Source organism: Neopelma chrysocephalum, unplaced genomic scaffold (genome assembly GCF_003984885.1).
Source record: "Neopelma chrysocephalum unplaced genomic scaffold, ASM398488v2 Primary Assembly neopelma1_82, whole genome shotgun sequence".
Taxonomy (NCBI): Eukaryota; Metazoa; Chordata; class Aves; order Passeriformes; family Pipridae; genus Neopelma; species Neopelma chrysocephalum.
Window position 1 is genome coordinate 5261659 of NW_020897744.1, and position 24708 is coordinate 5286366.

Here is a 24708-nt window from a genome sequence, read left to right on the forward strand (position 1 = left end):
TGGACTCCATCCAGCTGGCTGGGCACACACCACCCCTGTGCTGCTGCAGGAATGCCACGAGCTGAAGTTCATTTGGCAAAGTCGTTCCTCTTGGTCTGAGATCTGCAGGGCGAGGGAGGAGACGGGAGCTTTCATCCTGAGGTTGGCATCAAAGCCCTGTGATCAGACTGCAGAGCAGCAACAGGACTCCCCCTGCTTGATTTCCCACCCCACACTTCGGGTAAATGTTTTGAAGCTTTTGCCACCCCCCAGCTGGCAGAACAAAGGAAGGAATCCCACACATGACTCCAAGCTGCAGCTCTGGCACCGACCGTGCACCAACCCCTGCGGTCTGTTACTCATGTTGGAGAGAAGACACCAGAAATGATGCTCCATTTGGGTCTTGCCAAATCACACTTGGACAGTTTGGGATGCTGTCATGGTGAGGAGTCTGGAAAGCCCAAAATTGGCAATACAGAGCAGACCATTTGGCAAATGGTGTGTCATTCTTGGAGCCCAAGTCTGTAATTATGTCCTGTGTCCTCTCGAGAGGAGATGCCAAAGTTCCAGCCTTAGCAGGTGGCTTGTAACCGAGTGGAACAAAACAACAGGGAGCAGTGACTGTTTACAGCAAAAACGTCTATGTGGGCCCTGATAAAGTTCTAGAGTTGCAGGCATGGGTGAGAGGATTATGTGGAACCTACATAAGAAAGCCCAGCTGGCCTGATGGGAAGAATTATCCCTTAGATGGGAGGAAACACGGCTTTTCCTAAACTGTGCACTTACAGGATGTGTTGGGTTAAAAATGAAAAATACAGCAGGTTTAATATTAACATGATTTGTTGGTACAGAAGGTCAACACAATGTGTTAGAAGGAAAAGTATGGGACAAGCTGCATTGGGAGTTTTACTTGTTGGAGACTTTACATTTTCAAAGCTGGTTTTAGCCTAGAATGCTGTGTCATCCATAAGAGAAAGCAAGCAGGAGCACATGCCTGGTTTTTCATCCTCTGCTGCTGATTTATCATGTCAATTTGTCAAGTGATTTATTGTCTGGTCCTTTTGGAGAATAATTATATCCATTCCCAAAAATGAAAAGTGGTTTAGAATGTCTAGATTTCTTAGAATAGCCTCGATTCTGGCTATTGCAGCCTGACAGAGAGGCTGACTCGGTGCCAAATTCTGGTTCATAATGAAGAGTAAGGGAAATGCTGGGAATTAAGGTGTCTGGATACAAAAGGGAATTAATGACCAGCTGATGTCCCTGTCCCCTGGGTGCAGAGCACATTCTGCTACTTTCCTGTGGGTGCTTTCTTTTCACATTCAAGTCCTGTTGCTGATTTTTAATAAATCTCTCAGACTAATGGCCACTGTTACTTGGCTTCAGTCTAAGGGCGCTGTAACCATCGTTTCTCACATGAGACTTGTTTGTAACACCCTTGTTTTCCTTTGTGTGTTTTACACTGTGAATAAAGTTCTCTCTGAGAGGACAGGAACTGTTCCTTAGCCATGTCCCAGTGCTGTCACCTGCAGCATCAGGCTGCTCCTCCTTTCCATCCCTCCAGTGGGAGCCAGGAGGAGCTGTAAGGAGCTCTGGTGTTGATCCAGAGACCACCAGTGCTCCAGAGTCTCCCTCCTAAAACACACTCAGTGACCTGTTTGAGTCCCCATGAGCATCATCCTTCTGTGACCTGCTTGGCCTGTGCTGAGACTTCTCCCCACACACATTTACCTTCCAGGTCGCTGTGGGGCTGTGAATTGGTGATTTCTCCTGCATGTGACATTTCCTCACTTGACTGTCAAGATTTAAGCCTTGAATGTCAGAACTTGCTTGTAGGTTGTTTCTGGCTCCACCTTTTCCATCACTGGTAATGTGGCAGCTTGGAAGTTGCTGCACAAGCTTTGACTATTTCTGGAGCTGATTTGCGTGTGTGCACAGCAGTAGGATTTTTATGTTGCAAATTCCCTGCAGTCTTTTGGTATAAACTGGTGTTTCTTCCTTCACAAAAGGTCATGGATAAAAACAGAGCTGGACATTTAAATGCCCAATGCCTTGAGACCCACCCCAGCTGCTGCAATCACCCTGTGGGATTTATGGGGAGTAAAGTTGTTTGCTGGACAGTAAATATTAAAATGTGATAGTTTTAGCTACAGATAGGCATTAAATTTTGCTGTGTTTTAGCAAAAGCATTTCATAATGAAGTAAATAATGCCATTTGCATGTCACTGCTCCTTTGTGTAGGTGCAAATTTGTGTTCACTTCCAAGTAGTTATGCTTTTTGGCTGTTGGAAGGGGCAGGTTGCCTTAGCTTATAAATCTGGTGGTGTGTGGTTCTTTTGTGTGAATGATCCCCTGTGTCTGAGCCTGGGGCAGAGCCACATCTTGCACACACTGGTACTTCAAGCTTGGGAGGTTGGAAGAGGGAATGAACCCCACACCCCAGACATGGGCACAAAACCCCACGTTCAAGTTCTGTTTCTGCAAATCGAACGGGATCTCCGTTTTTTTGTTCTGTGGGAAACATTTCCCCTTCCCACTCAGTACACAGAAATGCAATTTAATACCTCCTGCCAAGCTGCTCCCAGCAAGAGCTGCCCAGGCTCCAGCGTGGAAGGCTGGAGTGGGCAGGGGACCCTGAGCTCTTGCTGAACTCGCTGTTCCCTTCCAAACCTCAGGCACGTGCTCGGCGGGCAGTTGTTTGGGGCACCGTGTTCCCTCCACTGTCACCATGTCTCTTTTCCGTCTGAGTGACTCATTTTTGTGCCCCTCTCTCCTAGATCTCAGATCTGATACGACAAAGCACAAAGGAGTCCCCGGTGTGGGAGTTCCTCAGCCTGGGTTACGCCCTCATGCTCTGCCCCTTCGTCGTCGTCCTGGGAGGGATGTTCTTCCTGGCCACAGCCCTGTTCTTCCTCAGTGACCGAGCCAAAGCTGAACAACAGTGAGTAACCTGGCCATTGCACATGGGCAGCTACCACAGCCTGTTTTCTCTCCTGAACGTTGTGCTTGTACTCTATCCCTGGCCTTGGTCCTTCCAGGTAAAGGATGTGGGGTTGTGTGGAGAACCTGGGCTCAGCAGAGTGCATGAGGCTGCACGAAGCACAGGGGCTTGGGTCGTGCTGGCTGGGCATCCTTTACACGCTTCTGCTCTGGTGGATTCAGATGTTGGCCGTGTGGCCTGGAGGGGAGCACAGTACTGGGGGGCACAGGCCCCTTTTCACCCTTGCCTGAGCATGTCACAGCCCAGGCCACCCGTGGTGAGGGGCTGCTGTGCTGGAACCGTTGGACTGCGAGGTGAGGAGCAGGAGATGCTTCACAGAGCTTGGTGGTCAACGTGGCACCCGCGTCTCAGTGCCCAGTGCCCTGCTCTCCACCTCCAGTAGACAGGAACGTGAGGCCAGAAGGGAGCAAAGCTGTGTGTGGGGTCCTGCGTGCTCGAGGGGCGCTGTGACAAAGAGGCTTTCCCAGTCCCTCCCTGCAGCCTGTAAAAAAAAAGCTACTGTTTTTCAGTAAAGAAACCGATTCGGATCAACTCACGGTTGGCAACTACAGTAATTCGGAAGACGCTTCCACATGACATACAAACTTCTGGGGTTAGTCTCTTTCTCATAATTGTCAAAAAATAAGAGTTACTGTGTGCAATGTCATGCTGAATATGTGGGTAGGTGTCTGCTGTTGACTGTAAGTTGCCTTTTTCTTTCCCCTGCTGGAGAACGGGAGTCTTGGTGTATCTTAAGGAGAGGGGCCCTGGAATATCACTCTTTCTAGGCATAGTACAACTAGGAGCAAAATAAGGTGTTTGGAGGTTGACATAAGTGTGTGAACAGTTTGGGTGATGCTTTCTGGCTCACACTTTCATATCAGATGGATGCAAGGGATTTGGAAGCAGTGCCACAGATGGTGCTGTGGCCCTGTAAGAGCAGTTCCACCTTCATTTACTATCACACATAAACCCCAGAGAAAGGAGAAGTTTTCTGCCTCCTAGTGCCTTTAAAAATATACATTCCCCTATAATGAGATGTTTAAATGTTGTGGAAAAACAAGACCTCATCTGGTAAGGAGGTGAAGTCCTGCAGAGCTGAAGCTCAGTGTGGCTTTGGGGACGTGACTTGTGTGTGCCTGGTTTGTTATCTGCAGAGAAAGGGCTTTAAATGGCAGGAAGGGAATTTGGAGATGAGATGTTAGGAAGGACTTCCTAAGAGAAAAAAAGAGGTAAATGTTACAGCAGAATCTTTGGAGAAGACATGAAGGCTGTCCCATGTTTCTGAAGGCCTTCCTGGCTTGGCATGAGGTGGGAAGATGGGAAGACTCTGCATCTGCCTCCCTGTTCCTGTGCTTGTGCACATGCGAGTCCAGGCATTGACCACCTGGGGACATGGCAGGATGAACACAAGTTTCTGGGTGCTTACCTGGTCCTAGGAAAGCTTCAGTGTTTGTCTTTACTGTGTTCAGAGAGGAGAGTGCTCGTTCCACCTTTAACTGTGGTGGAGATCCGTGTCCCTTGGCACCACATGCGTTGCCAGCATGGCACGAACGGCACCTCAGGTGGTGAAGGAGGGGCTCAGGATTTCAGGTGCTGATGAATTCCACGTCACTCCCATCTTTGTATCACCATATCAAGCCCACTTGGACCTTTATACTGGCCAAGGCACTGTGGAAACCAGCTGGTCTCACTCCAGTGGAGTTCTCAAGGAAGAGAGCTTTGTCTTGCTCAGGAGGCACCGCAGGTCACAGGCACTCACAGGGTGCCAGTGCTGGTGTGTCTTACACAAGTGTTTTACCAAAACCCCAGCTTTGCAGTAGTGTTACTGTTGGGAGAGAGATCACACTCCAGAGCTCTGCTTGCTCCTGCACAGAAGGGATTGTTTCTCTGTTGCTGTCTACCCTGAGCAGCTCTGGTTGTGCTCTGTTCATGTCCAGAGCCCACCAACCTCCCAAACAGCTACTGCTCCACTCTCTGAAGAAACATGTGCAGGTGTCAGACCTGGCTTTGTTGCTCTCTCTCCTTCAGCATCTTTCCCTTTCCTTATCTGTCTGACTCACATTTGTTTATGAATTTTGTATTATTCAGCCACAGATCTTATGTGCTACAAACCGGGGAGAACAACTGTCATAAATAATGGTTAACAAGATAATTTCCCTCAAATTACTCCTAGTGCACTGTTTCTGAGGGTGTGCCCACTCCCATGTTAAAAATACCCTGGCATCCTGCAGAGAGATTCCTGGAAAGAGCAGCTTCGTTCAGGTTCCTGAGAAGTCAGGCAGTGTCTGTAGTAAGGCTGGAGATTGTGGGGGGACTCACCTGCAGCGGGGTCGGTGCTGGACCAGGTCCTGGCTGCCATTGCCAACAGGTTCAGTGTTCTCCTCAGTGTTTATGGGGCAGGATTTATTTGCTAGTAGCTCCGTGCTTGCACGGGAGAGGAAAGACAACAGAGCATTTTGCTGTCAGCAGCTGAAAGCTCCCTGTTGGACCCCAAATCCGCCGTCCAGCTCCCACCTCCCTGCCAGGCCATCTGCCCTTGGCATCGCACACCTTCCTGCCAGCCCTCCCCTCTCTCCTACCTATTACTTGCTGGGTACAGAGGAGTTTCTATTTCAAGATGCCTTGTTTTCCCTCTCCAGCCAGTCCTGCTGCTCAGACACCGGGTCTTGGAAAGGTGCTTTGCCAAAAGAAATCAATTAACCTGCGGGAATCGCAGGCGCCGGAGATTAAACCCATCCATCACCCCCGGGGTCGGGGCACACGGGGCAGTGTCACCGACCTCCCTGATGAGCTGATGTGGGGGCAGAGAACTGGAACACTGCTCTCTGCAGCCCCTGGAAACTGAGCTTTCCCTGCTTTCATTTTCACACTTCTGTGAAAACTGGTTCAGGGTTTTATTGCCGGGATTTCTGTGTTTGTTTGTTCCTTTGTGTAACGGTCTCCGGGCATTTGCTTAGAGATAATTTCTCCTTCCGGGCAGATACCAGGATAGCAACCTCTCTTTCCTGTAAAGCTTCCTCCAGCTTCCACCACACTTCCTTTCAAAAACAGAATTTCCAGGCTTTCACACTACTTTTATCATTGCCACAATTCCTGGCATATTTTGTAGATGACTTTTTTAGCACAGGAATTCCAGTCAACAAGGCTGCCCCTCTCACAAAAACACTCATGGAAAAAAATTGCTTTCTACAGCAATTCCTTTTTTTTTTAACACAATTCTTTTATAACTATTGTCATGCTGCTTCAGAAGTCTGACAGCTTTAAGAGGCTTTTAGTAAATGTAGGACTAGCAGAGAACAGGACAGAGTACATCACTGTGCTTTAATCCAATCATTTCGGGGGCAATTTTTATAACACAAATTTAATCCCACCCTTCTAAAGTGATAAGAGGGAAAACTGTTAAGAATGGGTTCTGTAAGAGCTCTTAGGCACTAGTAATGATAAATACTTCAATTCTTTTTTCAAACCACTCAAATACAATTCCTGCTGTGATTTCACTTGACTTGTTCCTTTCCCATTCTGCACCTCTGCAGAGGAGGGTTAAAGCACTTGTATTTTATTTCCAAACATGACTCCACTCTGTACTGGATTTTTCTTACCTGCTTAAGGAAAATTGGTGAGGCCCAAGGTAGATTTTAGGAAGATGATATGTCCAGTCTTGCCGTGGCAGAGCCCTCAGAAAGGGATCAGAAATCTGATAACTGCGCTTTTATCCCTGAGCTCCAGCACAGGTACCTGTGCAGCCCTGGCACAGGGCAGCTTCCAAGGTTGGAAGCACTCCAGGTGCTTCATTCAGTGGAAGTAAAAGCTCAGCACTGCTGGGAACTGTGTCTGTGGTTTGTGTGTGTCCCCTTCCTCACTCTCAGTGCAGATAACTGGGAAAAACAGAGCTACACCCTGGAGAGCCGCAGCAGAAATGCCCACGCTGGGACTTCCTGGGAGCTTGACCAGTGACAGGGAAAAATGTGCTCCTTTTGTTATGAAAAGGAATTTTAAAAAGTCCTTTTCCCAAGCTGTGACAACTTCTGGTGCCAGGGATATAAATCACTGTAATTGGTGTGTGTCGGGATCCTTTCCTGGCAGGGAGTGTTCACCCCGGGAGCTGTGCTGGGCAGGGATCCTGTCCCCAACCACAGGTCATTCCAGCTGCTCCTGAGGAAAACCAAGCTCACCTGGATTCTTCCTGAGAAACACCGCGTGCAGGTGCAGCATAATCTACTCCTCTGAGGATTTTTAATTTTTTTTTTTTTAATATTTTTTTACTTAATCCCTGGTTTTATACCCGGAAACACGAGATTTTTCTGGGTGTTTTTGCAGAGGTATGAAAAGATGCCCTGGATGGATATCCAGGTTTGCTAATTGCTCAGTCCCTCTCTGCAATCCTGGATATCTTCTCTGAGGATACAGCAATGCAGATCAGGCAGCAGGATGCAACTGCAGTGTGTGTCCCTGCCAGAGCAGGGATAAACAACTGCATCAATGCAGCTGGTCAGGACAGAGGAATTTACAGTCTTAAACCATCGACCACTCAGCACCTGAGAACCCTGCAAGCCTGAATCCTTCACCCATTTGTTTACACGACAAGAATCAGGTTATTTAAGCAGCTCCAGCAGGTTTTTCTTTTCTCGTAAAATTAAAACTAAACGTTTAATAGGAAAACAGTTTTACTCTTAATGCCTTGGATCAAGTGTGGCAGCTCTTGCTGGGTAGCAGTGCTGATGGATGGTTCATTTTAAAAGTGGTGGCTACAAACACTAGGAGGAAAATATTCTTTACAGAGGAGAGAGCACAAGGCACAAAAAGAACCATCCCTAGTCCAGACACCTCTTCTGCTGTCTTAAACACAGCACATCTGCAAATTGCATTACAGGAAAAATGAGAATAATCCATTTTCAGGCTCTTTCTTCTGCCTCACATCAGGCTTATTTTTAGCCTTTTGCAGAACTAGATATGAAATGATCTCCCAGCTCTCCTGTTGCAGCAATTTGAAAGTGTCTGACCTTATTTTTGCTTTGCAGATCCTATTATGTGGGGCAGGGGAAGGACTGGCAGAGTTGTCAGCCCTCCTTTTTCTCTGATTTCTCTGTGGCAGTAGAGACAGAAAGGACCCACCAGGTGACCTGTTGTTGCCAGCAAAGCCCAGAGTCCCCTCCCTTCCCAGTGCCACAGGTATTAGGGTGGCAGCTGGACTGACACAGAGTGTGCTCCCCTCTGGTGGTTTGCATTGTCAGAAATAATATTTCTTCTCTGAAACAGTTGAAAATGTATCACAAAGGGTTTTTAAGAGGCTGGACTCTTCGTTTAGAGAGATGTCTCAGTCCTGCACTGAAGCAGGGTTTGGATTTGAGGATTTTAGAGGCAGCAAGTGGATTTTAACAACTCCCCCAGAGGGATATTAGAGCAGTTCACTGGCTGTTGATACTCGGCTGCTTAGGGGGAGGAATGTCATCGCTTTGTTTATTTTTCACTTCACAAAAGAACAATAATTAAACATTTCCTGCAGAGCTAGAAACCCACAGTGCTTTTTTAGCCCAGATAAGATGACCTTGGCCTTTAAAGCCATGTGAATTTACAGCAGAAAGCCTGGATTAGGATGCAGAGGATCTGTGATGGTGGAAGGAGAGAGGCAAAGAGCGTGTTTTGAGTATCCAAGAGTGGCATGATGAACACACAGACTGCACATGGAACAAAATTAGACCATTAGATGGTTTATATGGAATCAGAGTGTTGGGAGTATGAAGGGAAGAGGTAGTAAAAGTGTAAGTAGTTCTATTATTGGTGGAAAAAGCTGCTTGTAGAGCTGCTGGTTGTTCTCCCCTGTTTACTGGCCGAGTTTGTAACTCCATAAAGAGTCAACAAATACAAGAATGTAGCAGCTTGGGACTGGCTGAACTTTAATGCTGCTTTGCTGCTCCAGTTGGGAGCTGCTGGTGTCATGCACACGGAAAATACAGCCTCACACAGAACAAATTCTGATTTGTTCTGTCACTTCAGTCACCCTGTGGGTTTCCTGCAGGTTGGGAACATGTCAGAGGCCAGTTTGGTTGTTCACAGCCAGCTCAGCTCATTGTGGTCCTTACATGGAATGCTCCTGGTGTTTGAAATATGCTGTTGGAGTTAATTGTTGGCAGCAGGAGCTTTGCTTAAGCACAGGCAGAAGGACAGAACCAGCTGGTGCTGGCACAGCTCTGGGCACCCATGAGCTGTGGAAAAGGCTTCAGGCAGAGCTCTGGGTCCTCCAAACCCATCGATTCCCCACCATACTGACCTTCCAAGGTTAATCCCCTGTGCCATGGAGAAAGGAAAACAATATTCCTGGACTACCCCAGCTGCTTCAGTGCTGTCCCACAGCAAGAATGGAATTTCTCCAGGTGCCTGAAATTACAGAAAGGCAAAGCTCACTTCTCCAGGAGCTCCAGATCAAAAACTGCTTGGGAGTCCTGCTGCTGCCTCAGCTGCTGCCTGTGTGCTGTGAGCTGTCCTGAAATGCTCCTCAGCTGTAGAACAGGACTGAAGGCCCATGAGGTACAAGGGGCACTGTAATCATGTGCTTCCAATGGGTTCAGCATGTCCATTGGCATTGCAGAGGAGGGCTCTTGGCATGGAGGGACTTTGCCATGCAGGAGATTTTAAGCTCTCACTGAGACAGATTCTTTGCTAAGGCTGCCCTGGCCCAGGGACAAAACCTGATCAGATCCCAGGCAGGTGACTGGAGCGTTGAGCAGGGGGTGGCAGCTTTCCAAGCCAGAAACAATCTCTGACACGAGGAAATGGAAGAAATAATGAAAAATTCAGCCCTGCTCTGTGTTTCCTGAAGCCTGTCACAATCACAGAGCATTTTTACAAAGGTATTGGCTTTTATCAGCAGCAATGAGCCCTTCTTGTGGAGCAATCTGCAAGGCAGATTTTTGGCAAGCTGTGACTATGGGTGTGTTAGAGCAATTTACTTGTGCTTGGGTCAGAGTTTAACCCCACCAAGCCCCTCACAGCCCCTCACTCATTCCCCAACCAGTGGATTGGGGACATAATCAGTTGGAAAACTCTGGGCTGAGATACAGTTTAATAGGGCAAGCAAAAGCTGGGCACACAAGCAAAGCAAAACAAAACAAGGAATGAAGTCACTGCTTCCCATGGGCAGGCAGGTGCTCATCCATCTCATCCACCTCCAGGAGAGCAGGGCCCCAACACAGGTGACCTGGGAAGACAAACTCCATCACTCCCAAAGTCCCACCCCCTTCCTCCTTCTTTCTCCTACTTTCTATACTGACCATGATGTCCCGTGGTCTGGGATATCCCTTTGGTCAGTTGGGGTCACCTGTCCTGGCTGTGCCCCCTCCCAGTTTCCCACACAGCCCCTCCCTGGCGAGGCACTGTGAGGGGCAGGAAAGGCCCTGGCTCAGCAAGAACAGGAACATCTCTGCATTATCACCCTGTGTCCAGCACAAATCCAAAGCACAGCCCCAAACCAGCCACTGGGAGGGAAAATAACTCTACCCCAGGCAAACCCAGCCCAGCCTGAACAGCATCTCTTGGAGAAACAGGGACTAAACTGTTGGAGTGTTACTTCCAGTGCTCCAGTAAGGAGTGTTTAAGTGCTCTGGCTGGGTCGTTCCCAAAGGTGCTGCCAGACCATCATCACGTGGCAGACAGGGCTTATGAAACATGGAGATGGTTCCTTGAGGTCTCAAGGGCAGGTTGGATGGGATTTGGAGCAACCTGGGCTAGTGGAAGGTGCCCCTGCCCAGGGCAGGGTGTTGGAACAAAATGAGCTTTAACCATTCCATGGTTCTGTGATTCCCCACACCTGGGAGCTCAGAGGCTGATGAAAAGAGCTGTATCCTGAGGCAGTTATTGTGGAGGATAAGAATTATGTTTCTAATCAAGTGGCAAAAGGAAGTTCCACAGGATTTTCTGTTTCAAGATTCAATTAGATCATATCTGCTTTGTATGTCATGTTTTCCCCCCTTTCACTTTCAATCATGCCAAGAAAAAAGCGAGACCCTCCACTTCCTCCTTCCTCCATTATTTCAGTGGACATAAGAGTATGATGTTATCCACATCTTCCATGGCACTGGAAATCCCCCCACCTTAATTCTGAGCCCATCAAGTTTTGAGACCCACATCTTCAAAGAGTTCATTTCCACCCAGGTCCTTGGGACCCTGATTTGTGCTGTTAACTGCTCCTTTTCACATCTGTTCTGCTGCAGCTGCCTGGGAAAATAGCAGGACAGGTTATTGATTTTTCCTTTATGCCAGTTTTCTGTTCTGTCAAGACCTGCCAAAGAGGAAAAAGAGGAGCTGCCCCACGTTTCTTCCTCTGGAGGCAAATCAGCACCTCGATGAAAGGAGCAGATGGAAAACACTCCCGTTGTCTGCGCAGCTTTAAGGGGCTGAGCCCAACAGAGGGAAAGCTGTATTTGCTGTCCATGATGATCATATTGCCTTTGCTAAAGCCACTGATGTGCAGGAGGAAAAGGGGATTTGAGCCAATTCATTTCCTCCTGCAGCTGCTGGAGCAGCTGCCACCCTCAGCACGGGGCTCCTGCCGGGCACAGCCCAGGCCAGCGGCACCCGCAGGGAAGGGCAGCTCTGCCAGCGCTGCTAGGGGGGCTGGGCATGACCAGCTCCCATCTGAGCCTTGGCATGGGGGGCTGGAGGGGCACAAAGCCCCAGGCACATCCCTGGGTGGGCACAGACAGCAGCAGCACCCACAGTGGGCAGTGGTTTCCTGCTCCAGACTCCTCCTGTGCTGGATTCTCTGCTGGATTTTGTTAAGTGTTCTCTTGGCATCCTGACCAGGCTCCCCAGGGCAGTGGGCACAGCCCCAAGGCTGCCAGAGCTCAGGGAGGGTTTGGATGATCCTCTGGGGCACAGGGTGTGACTCTTGGGCATGGGCCTGTGCAGGGCCAGGAGTTGAACTTGGTGATCCTTGTGGGTCCCTTCCAACTCAGCACATTCTCTGACTCTTTCCCTTCAGCACGCTGACCTCAGCTCCAGTGACAGCCCGCTCCTGGGAGGCTGGATAACCTGTCAGGATGCATCAGGAAGCTCAGTGCATGGGCTATTTTTAGCTGTGCTGCCCTGTCCCTGTGCTACTCGGTGGGACCTTTCCAGGCTGATGTATCACTGCTGCTCACCTGTCATGCACCTCCCCTTTCAATCCCTGTTTCCAGCTGCTCCAAGCCCAAGGTTCTGCAGGAATTCATGAGTTGTATCCCAGAGTTATTGACTTCATGATCAAACCAGCTTGAGGTCAGATTCCTCTCTGGGAGCAATCCTTGGTTTGGCTGTTCCTACAGAAGGTAACAGGTTGTATTAAGGGTTGATGTTCTGCAGCCGTGTTTTAGGGAGGAGTTGGAGGCACAAATACACCCGGCAGCTTGTTCAGCATCCCAGGAGAATTCTGAGAGCTCTGCTGTGGAGCAGGGAACCAAAGCCATCTCCTTCCAGGTGCAGGACAGCAGTAGCTCTCACAGGTACCTTCTGCTCTGCTTGATCAAAAACCCTGCAGTGAAGGGTGTAAAAGGTACACACTTGACCTGGAGTCCCCAGTCTGCTGGGTTTGCTTTGTGTGAAGTGTCTGGTGCAAGGGTGGGGCAGGGCTGGGAGCAGTGTGTGGCATCAGGAGCGTGGCAGAGCCCAGCTGAGAGATCTCTGCAGGTTCCTGCAGGGAGGGAGGGGAGAAGAGCCATGGACTTTGTTTCAGGGGCACAAATCTCTGCATGAGCTCAGCCCCACAGCTCAGCTCCTCTTGGCACTGGGCAGGACTGGGTGAAACTTGGAGCGTTTAGTGGAGTTTGACTGATTCAAAGACCTCAAGGGAAATGTGGAAAAATCCCAGTGAAATGCAGTTCTAAATCCCTCCGTAGCGAGACAAAGCAGGAGGGTCTGTGGAGGGCACGAGAGAGGTGTGATAATGTCTGAGGGGTGGCTGGTTGTGTTCTTAAGGTGTTTCCTGGTCCTGAGTTACCTGTTGATTGCTGGCAGGTCGCTGCAGTGAGCATTCTATCCCCCCGAAGCTGACTGTGTTGATGAGGGTGTTGACAGTGATGGAAAATAGGAATGGGATGGGCTGTTAAGCTTGGCTCCACTTCCCTCCTTTGTGCACTAAAACGTGTGTGTGTTTTGGCAATTGGCTTCAGCCAGGGTTTATTCAGGGCGATTGATCTCTGCAGTAACAAGGCAATGGATAAAACAAACAAACACCTCCTGACAACATCCCCCTGTCCCAGCCACAGCTGGAATTCAGAGGGGGATCTGGTGCAGTGCCTTAATTTACTTTATGCTCCTCTGCCTGAGTGGTCTCTGCTCCTTCCAGCTGCAGCTGCCCTTGTGCTCTCGTGTCAGGGAGGGCACATTGACAGCATCACTCCTGTCCTGGGATCTTAACTTCCCTGGTGGAGTTTGTGTGCATATGAAGATCAAGAAACCCCACCTGGAGCTCTCCCAGCTCTCCTGCTCCACGACTATTTGGTCGGTTGCCTGCAGGAATTACAGTGACGACAGCAGCAGTGCCCTCCTGTGCAAGTACCTTCCTGTGTTCATTTATCAGCGGATAAAATTCCCTCTTACAGCTGGAAGTCAGACGGGTGTGGAGCTGCCAATTATTCTCCTTGGCCTCTGCTCTCCCTGCACAGGCTCAGACACCAACATTCAATGGGAATGCTGCTGTTTCAGCAGCTGGAGTTGCACAGAACTGCACCTGGCTGGGCTGCTCATCATCCCTGGGCACGGGTGGAGGGTGGCATTGCCCCTCATTCCTTAATGCCAAAAAAAAAAAAACCACCTTGAACTGCCTGTATTTGAAAAGGAAATCTGTTTTTCATAGGTTAAGGCCATAAAGCCTGGTTACCTTTCAGGGATGTCAGTCCATGTAAAGGTTTGATTACCTAAAATTTCAGGTTTCAGTGTGTTCACAAGGCCTTTTGGAGAGGTTTAACTCCCCCAGAAACATCTGAGGAAGTTCAGACGGGGAGGAATCTGCTGGAGACTGGTCCACCTGTGTCCCTTCCTAAAGTGCTGCTTCTAACAGACACTTGATGTTTGCACAGTACATCAGAAACACAGAATTCTCTCCAGTGAAACGAAGAGGGATCCTTAATCACAGGCAGGAATTGCTGAGTCCAGTGGTCCAGCTGCCCCTGTAGCCCCAATATTCCTATCTGCTGAATGAGCCCCTGCTCAAAAAGCCAATACTCAAAAACTCCTGCTCAGTAACTCAAAAAATGAGTTCTTTTCAGACCAGAAGGACCCCACCGAAGCATTTTACTGTTGGCTATAAAAGTTAAGTGATGTTAAGTACAGCAGGCTGTAAAAATCAGGACATTATTTCCTAATATGTTTCTCAGTTACAAAATCCAGAGCCTGGCTTGTTTAGATAGCAGGAAAACCAGGCTCTGGGAAAGCTGCAGGATGCTGAAATACAGGTGGTGTTTAACTGGGGTGTGAAACGTGACTTTCACCGGGCTGGCAGCATTCCCAACAGCTCTCTGGAAGCACAGCCTTTCTCCTGGAGCCCTGGGCATGGTGGTGCTGCACACACTGGGGTGTGTCCTCCTTCCTGACCTGTTCCTGGCTGGGGTTGGAGCTCATGGACAGAGGTGACACATCCCTGGAGCTCAGACTCCAGGCAGGGGGACACATCCCACTGCTGCTCCCCACAGCTTCCCCCTGACCTGCTGGGGCAGATGGAGCTGCAGGTGAGAAGGGAGATCTGAGGTTCCCCCTTGCTGGCTCAGCTGGAGCAGAACATTCTTGCACTGGATGTGGCCACAAAAGCTCTTTCAAGTCCCTGGGGGCTGCCCAGCAGTGCTGGAACCTCCATCAGCTGTTGGCTGAAAGGGACAGAGCATTCAGAGAATAATCCTGCCCAGATCCTGAAATAGAGCAGAGCTGACCTGTAAAAGATCCTGGCCACTCATCTGTTATCTTAAATTCGCTGTCTTTTCCTCCTGCAGGTCTCTGACCAGCCGAGGTGCTGTGGAATTAGATCCATTTTACATAGCATAAATATTTAACAGCTCTGGAGCATGTAGTTTAATATTAAACAGACAGGCTTATAAATACTTCAGAATTATAGGTGCTGTCACACTACATGGAAATGGTTTGATAGGATCTAGGAGAAATATTTAGGTTTGACAGGAGAGGAAGTGATGAGGGTTAGAGGGAATCAGCCACATTTTTAACTGCTGGAGGAGCCCATAAAAAAAACAACACCAAAAAAAGTTGTGCAGCTTCTGTTCTTGAAAGGCAATTTGGGTGAGTTTCCTCCCCCTCAGGAAGCAACAGACTGGTTCCCACCCTACTCTCTTCAAGGAATGAAAACATTCACAATCTTAAGAAAACACTGCAGAGAAAACAGAACAATTTAGTAGCCAGTGCTGGTGAGATCTCACTGGTCGAAAGCGGGTCCATTCAGGGGGGGATTATCTTTATTAGAAAGACAAGTGGGACTTAATCAGGGATTTAGATGCTCTTGAGCCTTGTTAGTTTAAGCCCATGTACTACATTTTGCCACCTAAGAGAGTTTATTATTGGCGGGTTTGCTTTAAGGAAATAAACAAAATCCCCACCTGCCCCGCTGGCTGTGCCTGAGCCAGGAGCAGTGTCTGCAGCTCGGCCTTCACAGGGGATGGGGACAGCACTGACCAAAACCTGGGGACTGTTTCAGTTCTCCCTTCTGCCCACCAGCTTCCTGTGTGATCCCTGAAAGTCATTTCTCTCCCCAGCAGGTTCTCCAGGCACGTAGGGTCTAATTTCCCATGAAATCTTCCAAATGCATTTCAGGATTAGCCCCTCCAGGCATCTGTTCCCATCTGTGAGACAGAGATAAAGCAGAACTCGAGAGAAATGTGTTAAAATAAAAGGGAGGTACATTTTATCCCATAGGAGGCTGAACTATAAGTAATAAAAGCAGGGAAGTTGTGTGTATTTCTGGTTCACCCATCAGCAGTGCAGGTGGGTTCTCTGTGCCAAAGTCATGGCAAAACTAACTTTTCCTGTATGTATTCTGTATCCTGTAAGAATGTGGACTGACATGCTAAGGGACATGACTTCCAAACATTATGGCACATTCAAACCTCTGGAGTTTTAGTGTTCTGTGACAGTTTCATGACATACCATAGCTTGCTTCCTACCTCTGAAGTTGGCTGTAGCATTCCCAGGTAATGTGTTTTGTCTCTGATGAATTCTGCTACCAAAGCACAGTTACAATGTTCAATGCAATGTGATTTTCCAGTGCAGTGGGGTTACCAGGAATGGTGATTGTAAAAGGAACTTGAGTCAGCTCTTCCATCAAAAATATTTCAGTTTATGGCCTGGAAAGGCAGAGAAGGCACAGAGGCTTCTATGCACCTTAGAGACAAATTTCCTGTGGGGTTGGTGTGGAGTTGGGAGTTGTGGGCTGAGCTGGGCCAATCCCTGATGCAGAGATTTCTTGGAAGGTGTGCCCTGAGCACTGGTTAATTTTTGTCCTGGAATGTATGTCTGAATCCAGCATCAGACCTTTTCAGCCAAAAACCAGTGTCCAGGGTCAGTACAAAGTGTGATGAGGAGCCCCAGGTGAATTTTAGTGAACCAGCCTTTCCAAAGAAGGCTGATGTTTCCTGAGTTCCCACCTGGCAGGGCCTCAGGCAGTGATGGTCTCTGTGATGTTCCCTGTCCACCTGCCCAAGTATTTCACTGATTGAGAGAGAAGCTGCTTTTGCATGTGACAGCAAAGGTCTAACACACTGCTGGCTCAGTTTGGTTCTTATTTTAACTTGGCAGAGCCAAATGTCAGGAGAAGACTCTCCCTTTGTGCCTCAGATTTATGCTCCTTTTGCCCAAGGAGAGCCTTTGGGTGAAGCCCTTGGACAGTCAAAGGCGGGGCAGGTCTGTGAGCAAGGTGGGGTTTTCCAGTGCTGTTGTAAGAATCCAGGTGTTCCCACTGAGGTCAGTGAGCATCCCAGACAGAGAGCAGGTCCCAAAGGCCTTGGAGTCCGAGGGTGAGGTGTCTGTGTCACAGCCCCACCAGGGCCCTCTATGTTCACCAAAGGGCTCCTGTCCCTGAGTTACCGCCCGGGGAGGGACGAGCAGCGTGGGGAGGGGACGTGGTTGCTGCAGAGGAAGGCTGGACTTTCCAGGGCCTGTACTGCAAGGAGAAGGAGCAGGTCCAAGGGATGGACTTTGCAGGACTATTGCTGCTGTGCCTGGGTCCCACAGAGCAGGCAGGAGCTGTCCCCTCACAGCAGGAGCTGTCCCTGGGGTGACACCACAGTCCCCGCCGGGCGCCGTCCATCACCCGGGAACTGGTGTCCAGAACAGCAGCAGGTTTTCAGGAGCTAAAAACTGAGAGACAGCTCCTTTTCTCCTAATTTAATTTAATTTTTATCAGTGGTGACTGTTTACATTTGTGCTGTCAGGCTGAAGGACAGCACCAGCCACTGCACAAACGCTCTTGTTCTGGCTCGGGGAAACAGTCGCTACGTCTGGATGCCTTTGGGACCTTCCCAAATCCTTGTCAATTAGTGTCAGCAGTGTTAACTTGGCATGTTCCAGCCACTGCCAGAACTGCTGTCAGACAGCCCTGTGTGACAGGGTTTCAGCTTTATACCATTGTGCAGGACAGTTGTTCATGTCCCACTCCTTTAGACACTGTTAAGCAACCGAAACCTGGATCCCCCAGGTTATTGGGCACCTGTTTCTTTGCTGATTGCAGCTCTCACATGACACTTTTGTTTTCCCTTCACCAGGGTGAACCAACTTGTGATGCCACCAGCCTCTGTGAAAGTCTGAGACGGTGAGTGACCCAAACCAGCAATAGGTTTCAAGCTGCCCCTGCACTCCAAACCCCCTGCCCACCCATTCCTTTCCTCATTATTGAAGAGAAGTTTCCGTAGCCAGCCCTGGTCTGCACCTTTGCCCCCTTCAAAACAGAGGAAATCAAGAATGGGGAACCCAGGGGTCACCTCAAATGTCCTTTGTGGTATCAAGCTGCTTCCAGAACCTGGTGCTCCCTTCTTTGAGCAGGTGAGACCAGGTAACCCCTGTCCCCCTGACCAGCAGCAGCTGTGACTGTCCCAGCCAGAACTGAGAATATCCCTGGTGTTCACAAACCTCCTGCTGCCCTGCTCTGGGTCCAGCACCAGCTGCCCTCAAACCACCATTCTTAACTTTTCCCAAATCTTTGCTTTCTGGCAGCACCTGATCTTTCATGTTGTTGCTGGACTGTCCCCACTGCCACCCTCGATCCAGGGTGACAACTCTGAGGCAGAGGGACCATCCCCTTCCTGCTGCCCTCCCTTCTCCCTCGTGTCCATGTTGTCCTTATCACTCCCCCACAGCCACAGCCACGAGTCATAAACACTTCCCAGCACTTCACTGGAGCCAGAATTAATTAAAGCAACTTTTTGAAGAGGAGATTTCTTTCCCCATAAATTAAATGCACTGAAGGACTAATCAGAAAATCAGAACTCAATAAGACACTTAAGAATGGCCTTTTGAGGGAAAAGACTTCAGACAATCTCTAACACAGCAGATGTGTTATTTCCACAGAGGGGAGTGGATTCTGGGATAGGGCTGCCAGGAGCTTGCAGGCTCTGGGCTGGATGTGTGCTCACACATTATTATTTATCAGTAGCTCTTAGATAAAAGTTTGGGGGTTGGTTTTTTTGTTTGTTTTTTTTTTTTTTAAACAAAACTCTCAACAAATCTGGGAGGAAATACAAGATGGTGTTGCTGAGACTTGCCTTATAGAAGTGACCACTTGGGTCCTGGGCACAGCAAGGTTTTTCACTGCACTTTCTTCTTTTTTGGTCTAGTTTTGTGCAGGTTGAGATAAACCAGGTCATTGTCATAGGGAATTGTTCTGTAACTGAGCAGTCACTGATTTTTCAGGTCGGGGCAATTTTTTGCATAACATGGAGCACAGACCCTCTGACAGGAAATCCTGTAGTGAGAGAACTGGTTATCCCTGCCCTGTTACCTTGGAAAGCTGCTGGATAGGCCCCAGTGTGCACGAGTGACTCCTCAAAGCCAACCTGGGCCACCAGCAGTGCCTGCTCTGCCCTGGCAGCAGCCAGAGCTGGGCTGTGCTGCTGGGCCCTCCAAGGGACAGCAGGTTGGAGAATGACAATTTAAGGCACGAGGCAGTCCCTCTTTTCTTTAATAAACTGAGGGGGTTAAAAACAGCCTAGCAAAATTATCCCTAGCAAAACAATCTGCTGAGTTGCTTCATCAGGAACAGTTGTGCTTACACACCTGGCAAACAGGACATGGTTGATGCCCCAAAATACTGCAGACAGGAGCTACACCTGCCTCTGGTCACCTCCTGGAGGAGGCTGTGCCTGGATCACAGGGCATTTGTTTCCCATTCCAAACAGCTACAGCACATCCCAAAGTGCTGCCTCCACCCTGGGCAGGCTTTGCTGGCCCCCCTCGCACAGAGACAAAGGGTCTCTGAGCTGGCCCTGCCCCAAAGCTGGGATACACCTTTACCAATCCATCCCTGTGACCTCCCCATTAACCCCCCCTTCCCTTCCCCGTTCCCAGGTGCCACCGAAGGAAAGGACACGTGGACTCTGCTCCCACCACACCAATCTCAAGCTCGAAGCCCTCCCGTGCTGGATACCAGTGGATCCTCCAGCTCCACAACATCCCAGGGGGGTTCTCCAGCACCAAATCCATCCCCCCACTCCAGCCTGCGGGGTCAGGCACCAGGAGATGGAGCAGGGCAGTGGGAACACGGGACCTGCTGCAGGACAAGGACGTTTGTTCCTCTGAGCATCAGCAACTGGCCCCCGGACCCAAAACGTGCTGCCCAAGTGAGTGACTGTAGATTGTGTACATGGTTCTAGTTGTAGCCAATGAAGTCCACATGGTTTGTAGGACTGGTGTCCTATGGAATGCTGCTGCTCTGCCAGCACTCCCACACCCACTGCACTAGCTGGGGACCCGTTCTGTACATCACCTTTGCTTTGACACTGAAGGCTCAACTCAGATTATTATTTTTTATTTAAATATGTCATAAGATGCTTTATCTCTGCTGAAGACATTAGATGAGATATATATATATATATATTTAGATAGACAGTTTTTATTTAAACGTTTAAAACCTGGAGCTGCCTGTGCAACCACAGCAGACATGAGTAACGTCCACAGCTCTCCTTGGCTCAGTGCCCTGCAAGAGTTCCAGGGGGTGACCTCCCTGTCACCTGGGGCTGAGCAATGGGCAGAGGAGAGAGTCTCACTGCACTGGGAATGCTGGTGGTTGTCACAGAAAGGCCCAGTACGTTGGACAGAAATCCCTACGGGCTCTGGAGTTTTCAAATTCAGCCTTGCCTGGGAGGTTCACAGGCTTTCAAAATACCAAAATCCACCTGGCTGAATGGCTGAACCCTGGGCCTGGGAGTGCAATACTGCTGTGCCAGTGACCTCGTGCTTTGTTTACATGATGCCATATCACACGGACTGTCGATGCTAATTCTCCCTGTCAGTGTTCCAAAGCAGTGGCTGATACTCTGTTTCCTGGGAGCAGTGTTTGGGCTCCTGCACACCCAACCCTGCCCAGTCCAAGTGCTCTCCCTGGGGTGTCACCTGTACCTTCACAAAGGTGCATTTGAGACCTTTCAGACAAGGCCAGTGTCTGAACTGGGCGAGTCTCAAGTGCAGGGACGCGTCACAGGGCTGCTTCCCTGGGGTTTTGTTTCCTTGTTCCCTGCACTTGGCCTCCACGAGCCAAACTGATGCTGTGCCAGGTGGGTGCTGCAGCAGTGTGGGGGAGGAAGGAGAGCACAGAGAGCACAGGCCCTGCCCAGCCAGGCTGCCTCACATGGGGCTCTGTGAGCTCCCCACTCCTGTCCCTGCTCACCCCTGTCCTGCAGGTCAGATCCCCCTCCAGCTCCCACCTCGAGCAGGGGAAGGCCCCTCCTGTGCTCGTGGCTCACCAGGGGCTGCAGTTGGGCTCCAAGCAGGACTAAATCAGCTCAGGAAGTGCCAGACTGGGACTGGATGCGGGTTAAGGCTGGAAGCTGCTGTCCTGGCTGTGCCACAAGGTTGCCCAGAGGCACAGGAAGGTCCTGTTGGTAAATCTGGGTTTACCTCCCATTCCCTTCCAGGACGTGCTGGGACCTATAGCACAGCCTGGCAGTGGGGATGGTTGTGATTCCAGGTGCTCACCCCACAGCCAGTCCCTGCCCAGGCAGGTTCCAAACGTGGCTCCTGTCACCCCGTGAGCCTTTCCCCCTCCTCAGACCCCACAGGACTGCAAAGGCTCTGTCACCTAAAATACCTTAAAAACAGCTCTAAGATTCAGCTAAAGAACCAGAGCCAGAAGTGTTCCTCGAGTGCCTGGGCATCCTCTGGAGAACAGCAAGTGGGTGCTAGAAATAACAAAGCAAAGCAAATCCCAAACAATGCTTCACTTCCCACCTCGTGCCACTGTTTACACTGGTAGGGGAAACGCGGCCTCTGCAGTGTGGGAGCCAAACTCTTGGCTTTAAAGGCACATGAATTTCTGATTCCTGTTAAGAAATTCCTTGTTAAGCTGTTTAAAAAGAAACAAAAAGCAACCCAACAATCAGTCATTTCATCTCAGAGACCAAAGAAGATTAACCACATTTCCGAAATTGCTTTTCCAATAGGCTCCCTCTGTTGTAGCATTTACTGTCAACAAAATGAAACATTTCTGCTAAGGTTCAGAGATTAGGAATTCTCCTTAAACTTAATTCTCTGGAGTCAGCCACGACAAGGGAACTGAAGTGGTTTGTAGTGTCCTTGTCTGTGACAGGCCCTGCTCCCTGTCAGAGCTCGGTGCTGGGAGGGGCTGGTTTTATCTTCTGAAGGAAATGCTGTGGGATCTGCTGAACAAGAGGGAAGGGAGCAAGCAAGGGAGTGAGAAATGAGTCTTACCTGCACCAAGGGATCCCTGAATCCCTGCTCCCACATGTTCCAGGCTAGGAGAGGGAGGCTCAGGCTCTTCCCAGTTCCCCTCGGTCTGTGGGACCTACAATGTCAGGTCCTTGCTGCGTTCACTCACCAGGGTCTGTGCAGTGCCCAGAGGGCACCAGGGAGGCTCCAGGCTGCCCTCAGTGAACCACGAGGGTTTTCTCCTCCTCCACTTCCTAAAGGGGATTTTCTAAAGCATTAACTGCCCCCTTCCAGCTGATCCTGCACTGGCACCGCTGCCCAAGCAAAGGTTTGTACACAGGGAGGGGAACTGAGGCAGCGGGAACTGCCCAGAGAGGCAAGAAAATAACCCAAAAGGCAGCAAAGTGCCAACCCAAGTGGCTCCAGCTGCCATCGCTCCCGGGGCAGGTCTGGGTGCCCCGGGAGCCTCTCCCCTTTCAGACTGGCCAAGGGAGACCCTCAGGGTGAGACTAAACCCCCCAAATGACTGGCTGTGCTCTGGGAAGCAGAGTTCTCTCAGCACCCTCCGTCCCAGCTGCTTGTTTTCTTCCCCATTTGCTTTATTGTTTGGTAAACCAGCACTTACAATCACTTTTACTATGTGATGTATGGGAGTATTAGTATATTTTTCTTGTTATACAAGGGAGGAGTATAAAATAGTTTTCTGATTTCTTTCAGAAGCAAATGACTATTTTATTTTTTAAGAGCAATTGATTGTGAATCTCAGAGTATAAAAAAAAAAGATAAATAAGCCAAATATATACCTTTATGTAAATTAAGAAATAAAAGTATTTAAAATGTACCTCCTGGCTCCTTTTCTTGTGTCACCTCTTGGTTGTGCACTCCTGTGGTTTCTGGGCTGATCCCTGGGACAAGGCTGCTCCACACAGCACCCCCTTCAGTGTCCTTTTCCTTCAGCACAGGGCAAGTGTCCAGGCCAGGACACCCCTAAAGCAAAGGACCTGTCGCTGAAACCACCGCCCCTTTTGGCAGCACCATCTCAGGGCTTTCAGCTCAATCATTCTGTGTCAGTGACTTGATTAAGCACAATTTTATAAATTCTGATGTTCCAGCAGATGGGCTCTGAGGCTCAGCAGCTTTAGCTGGGTTTGGGTCGTGGACATACCCGTGTGTGTGCACCCACACCCCCTCCCCTTCATGAACCCTGGCTCTGTAGAGCCACCAAGGCCTCCCCTGCTCTGACAAACAACAGCCCCGTGGGCTGGCACAGGGTGAGCACCCTGACCCTCTCCAACACCTGCTGTGCAGCACCTCATGGAGCCCAAGCTGGCACTGTTGTGTCCTGCTGTCTCTGGTGCCTTTACCACGGTTGTAACAGAGGGGCTGACTGCATGGCAACCTCTCCTGAGCAACTCCAACACTGCACCCATCTCCCAGTGTCCCTGGCAAAACCTCTGTATGACACATAAGACAGTACTTAAAAAATCACAGACTCACAGAATGGGTTGGAGGGACCTTAAAGCTCATCCCATTCCACCCCCTGCCACAGGCAGGGACACCTTCCACTGGCCCAGGTTGCTCCAAACCCTGTCCAGCCTGGCCTTGGACACTTCCAGGGATGGGGCAGCCACAGCTTCTCTGGGCAACCTGTGCCAGGGCCTCCCCACCCTCTCAGGAGTCCACATCCCTCCCTGGAGCTCACTGCCCAGGGTCTGTGGCTGTTTTCTTGCATCCAGAAGAACCCTCCAGCTCTTCTCACTACCAAAGAGCTCTGGACAGCTGAAAAGAAAAGGCTTCATTAAAATCAAAGTATGCTCTGTCCCCTGAAGTCCTGAAGGTCAAGCGACAGACAGGACATGAAATCAAGTGAAATGAAACCTTTGTGATTGCTAAAAGGCACAAATAAGTGCTGGTGCAAGAGGATTTGACTTGGTGGATTAGTGACTGCTTTCTCTAAGCTGTGCATCAAAGCCAGCCTACAGCCAGGTAATTTAATTGGCAAGAGAGTTGTTAGTGAAGCAGGACTCTCACCGTGCCCTGCAGCTCTCCTGCCCCCTCTCCCCTTGCCTGTTCCACAGGCACTGGAGACTGAGCACCCCATGGCGAGGCAGAGGTCAGTCACCTCTCCAGCTCAGCCACTGACATCTGGCACTGCCCAGCTGCCATCCCTCTGTCACAAACAACAGCTGGCACTGCTTTAACCTTGTGCTTTGCCCTTCCCAGAACGAGTGAGCTGATCCACATGAACTCTTCACCGCAGTGACCCTGGCAGGTATCCCAGAGCAGCTCAGCCCAGCTCCATGGCCTCAGCTCACTCATGTGGGCAAGGACCTGCCCAGAGCAGTGGCCACAGCAGGAGTGTGGTGGCTCTGGGTGCCACACACGTGCTCTCTGGAAGCAGGTGAAGGTTCCCTCCCTGAGCTGCCTGCAGAGAGCCCTCTCATCCAGCTCCCTCCCCTGCTTCCCACCCCCACCCCTGCCTGCTGTTCCTCCTCTAGTTCTGCACAGCAGTGGCACAAAGTCCTGGGATGTCCTACTTAGAGGCACAGAGAAGGAAAAGGATCATCAGTGAGAGTGTTCAGATCTGCTCCCCTCTGGATCAGTGAACACAGGCAGCCCTGACCTGCAGCCTCCTGTGCACTGCATTTGCACAACACAGGGAAAGGCATCACTCTGGGGACAGCTGGAGGGGCTTAGCAGGGATTGAGGTTTTAACTGGGCAATGAACCAGCTTTCAACAGTAAATGGCAGAGGCAGGGCAGCATCCCCAGTGCCCACAGGCCCCTTTGGAGCAGAGGGTCTTTTTCCTGGAGACAGGACTGGCAATAATTGCCAACATCTGCCTGGGAACAAAGACCTGCAGCTCTTCTGCAGGCTGCAACAGCAGCTCTTGCAGTCAA

The 24708-nt window shown here is 50.0% G+C and overlaps 1 protein-coding gene across 2 annotated transcripts in view; it reads left to right on the forward strand.

The window, feature by feature from the left end:
- LOC113971224 (protein spinster homolog 2-like) overlaps positions 1–22642 on the forward strand; it is a 132868-nt gene extending 110226 nt beyond the window's left edge. For both annotated transcript variants that reach the window (XM_027690913.1, XM_027690915.1), the window contains 3 exons: positions 2757–2920; positions 17695–17741; positions 19493–22642. In XM_027690913.1, coding sequence (XP_027546714.1) covers positions 2757–2920; positions 17695–17737 — 207 coding nt within the window. In that variant the 3' untranslated portion in view covers positions 17738–17741; positions 19493–22642. The remainder of the gene's footprint in view (positions 1–2756; positions 2921–17694; positions 17742–19492) is intronic.
- The last annotated feature ends 2066 nt before the right edge of the window (positions 22643–24708 follow it).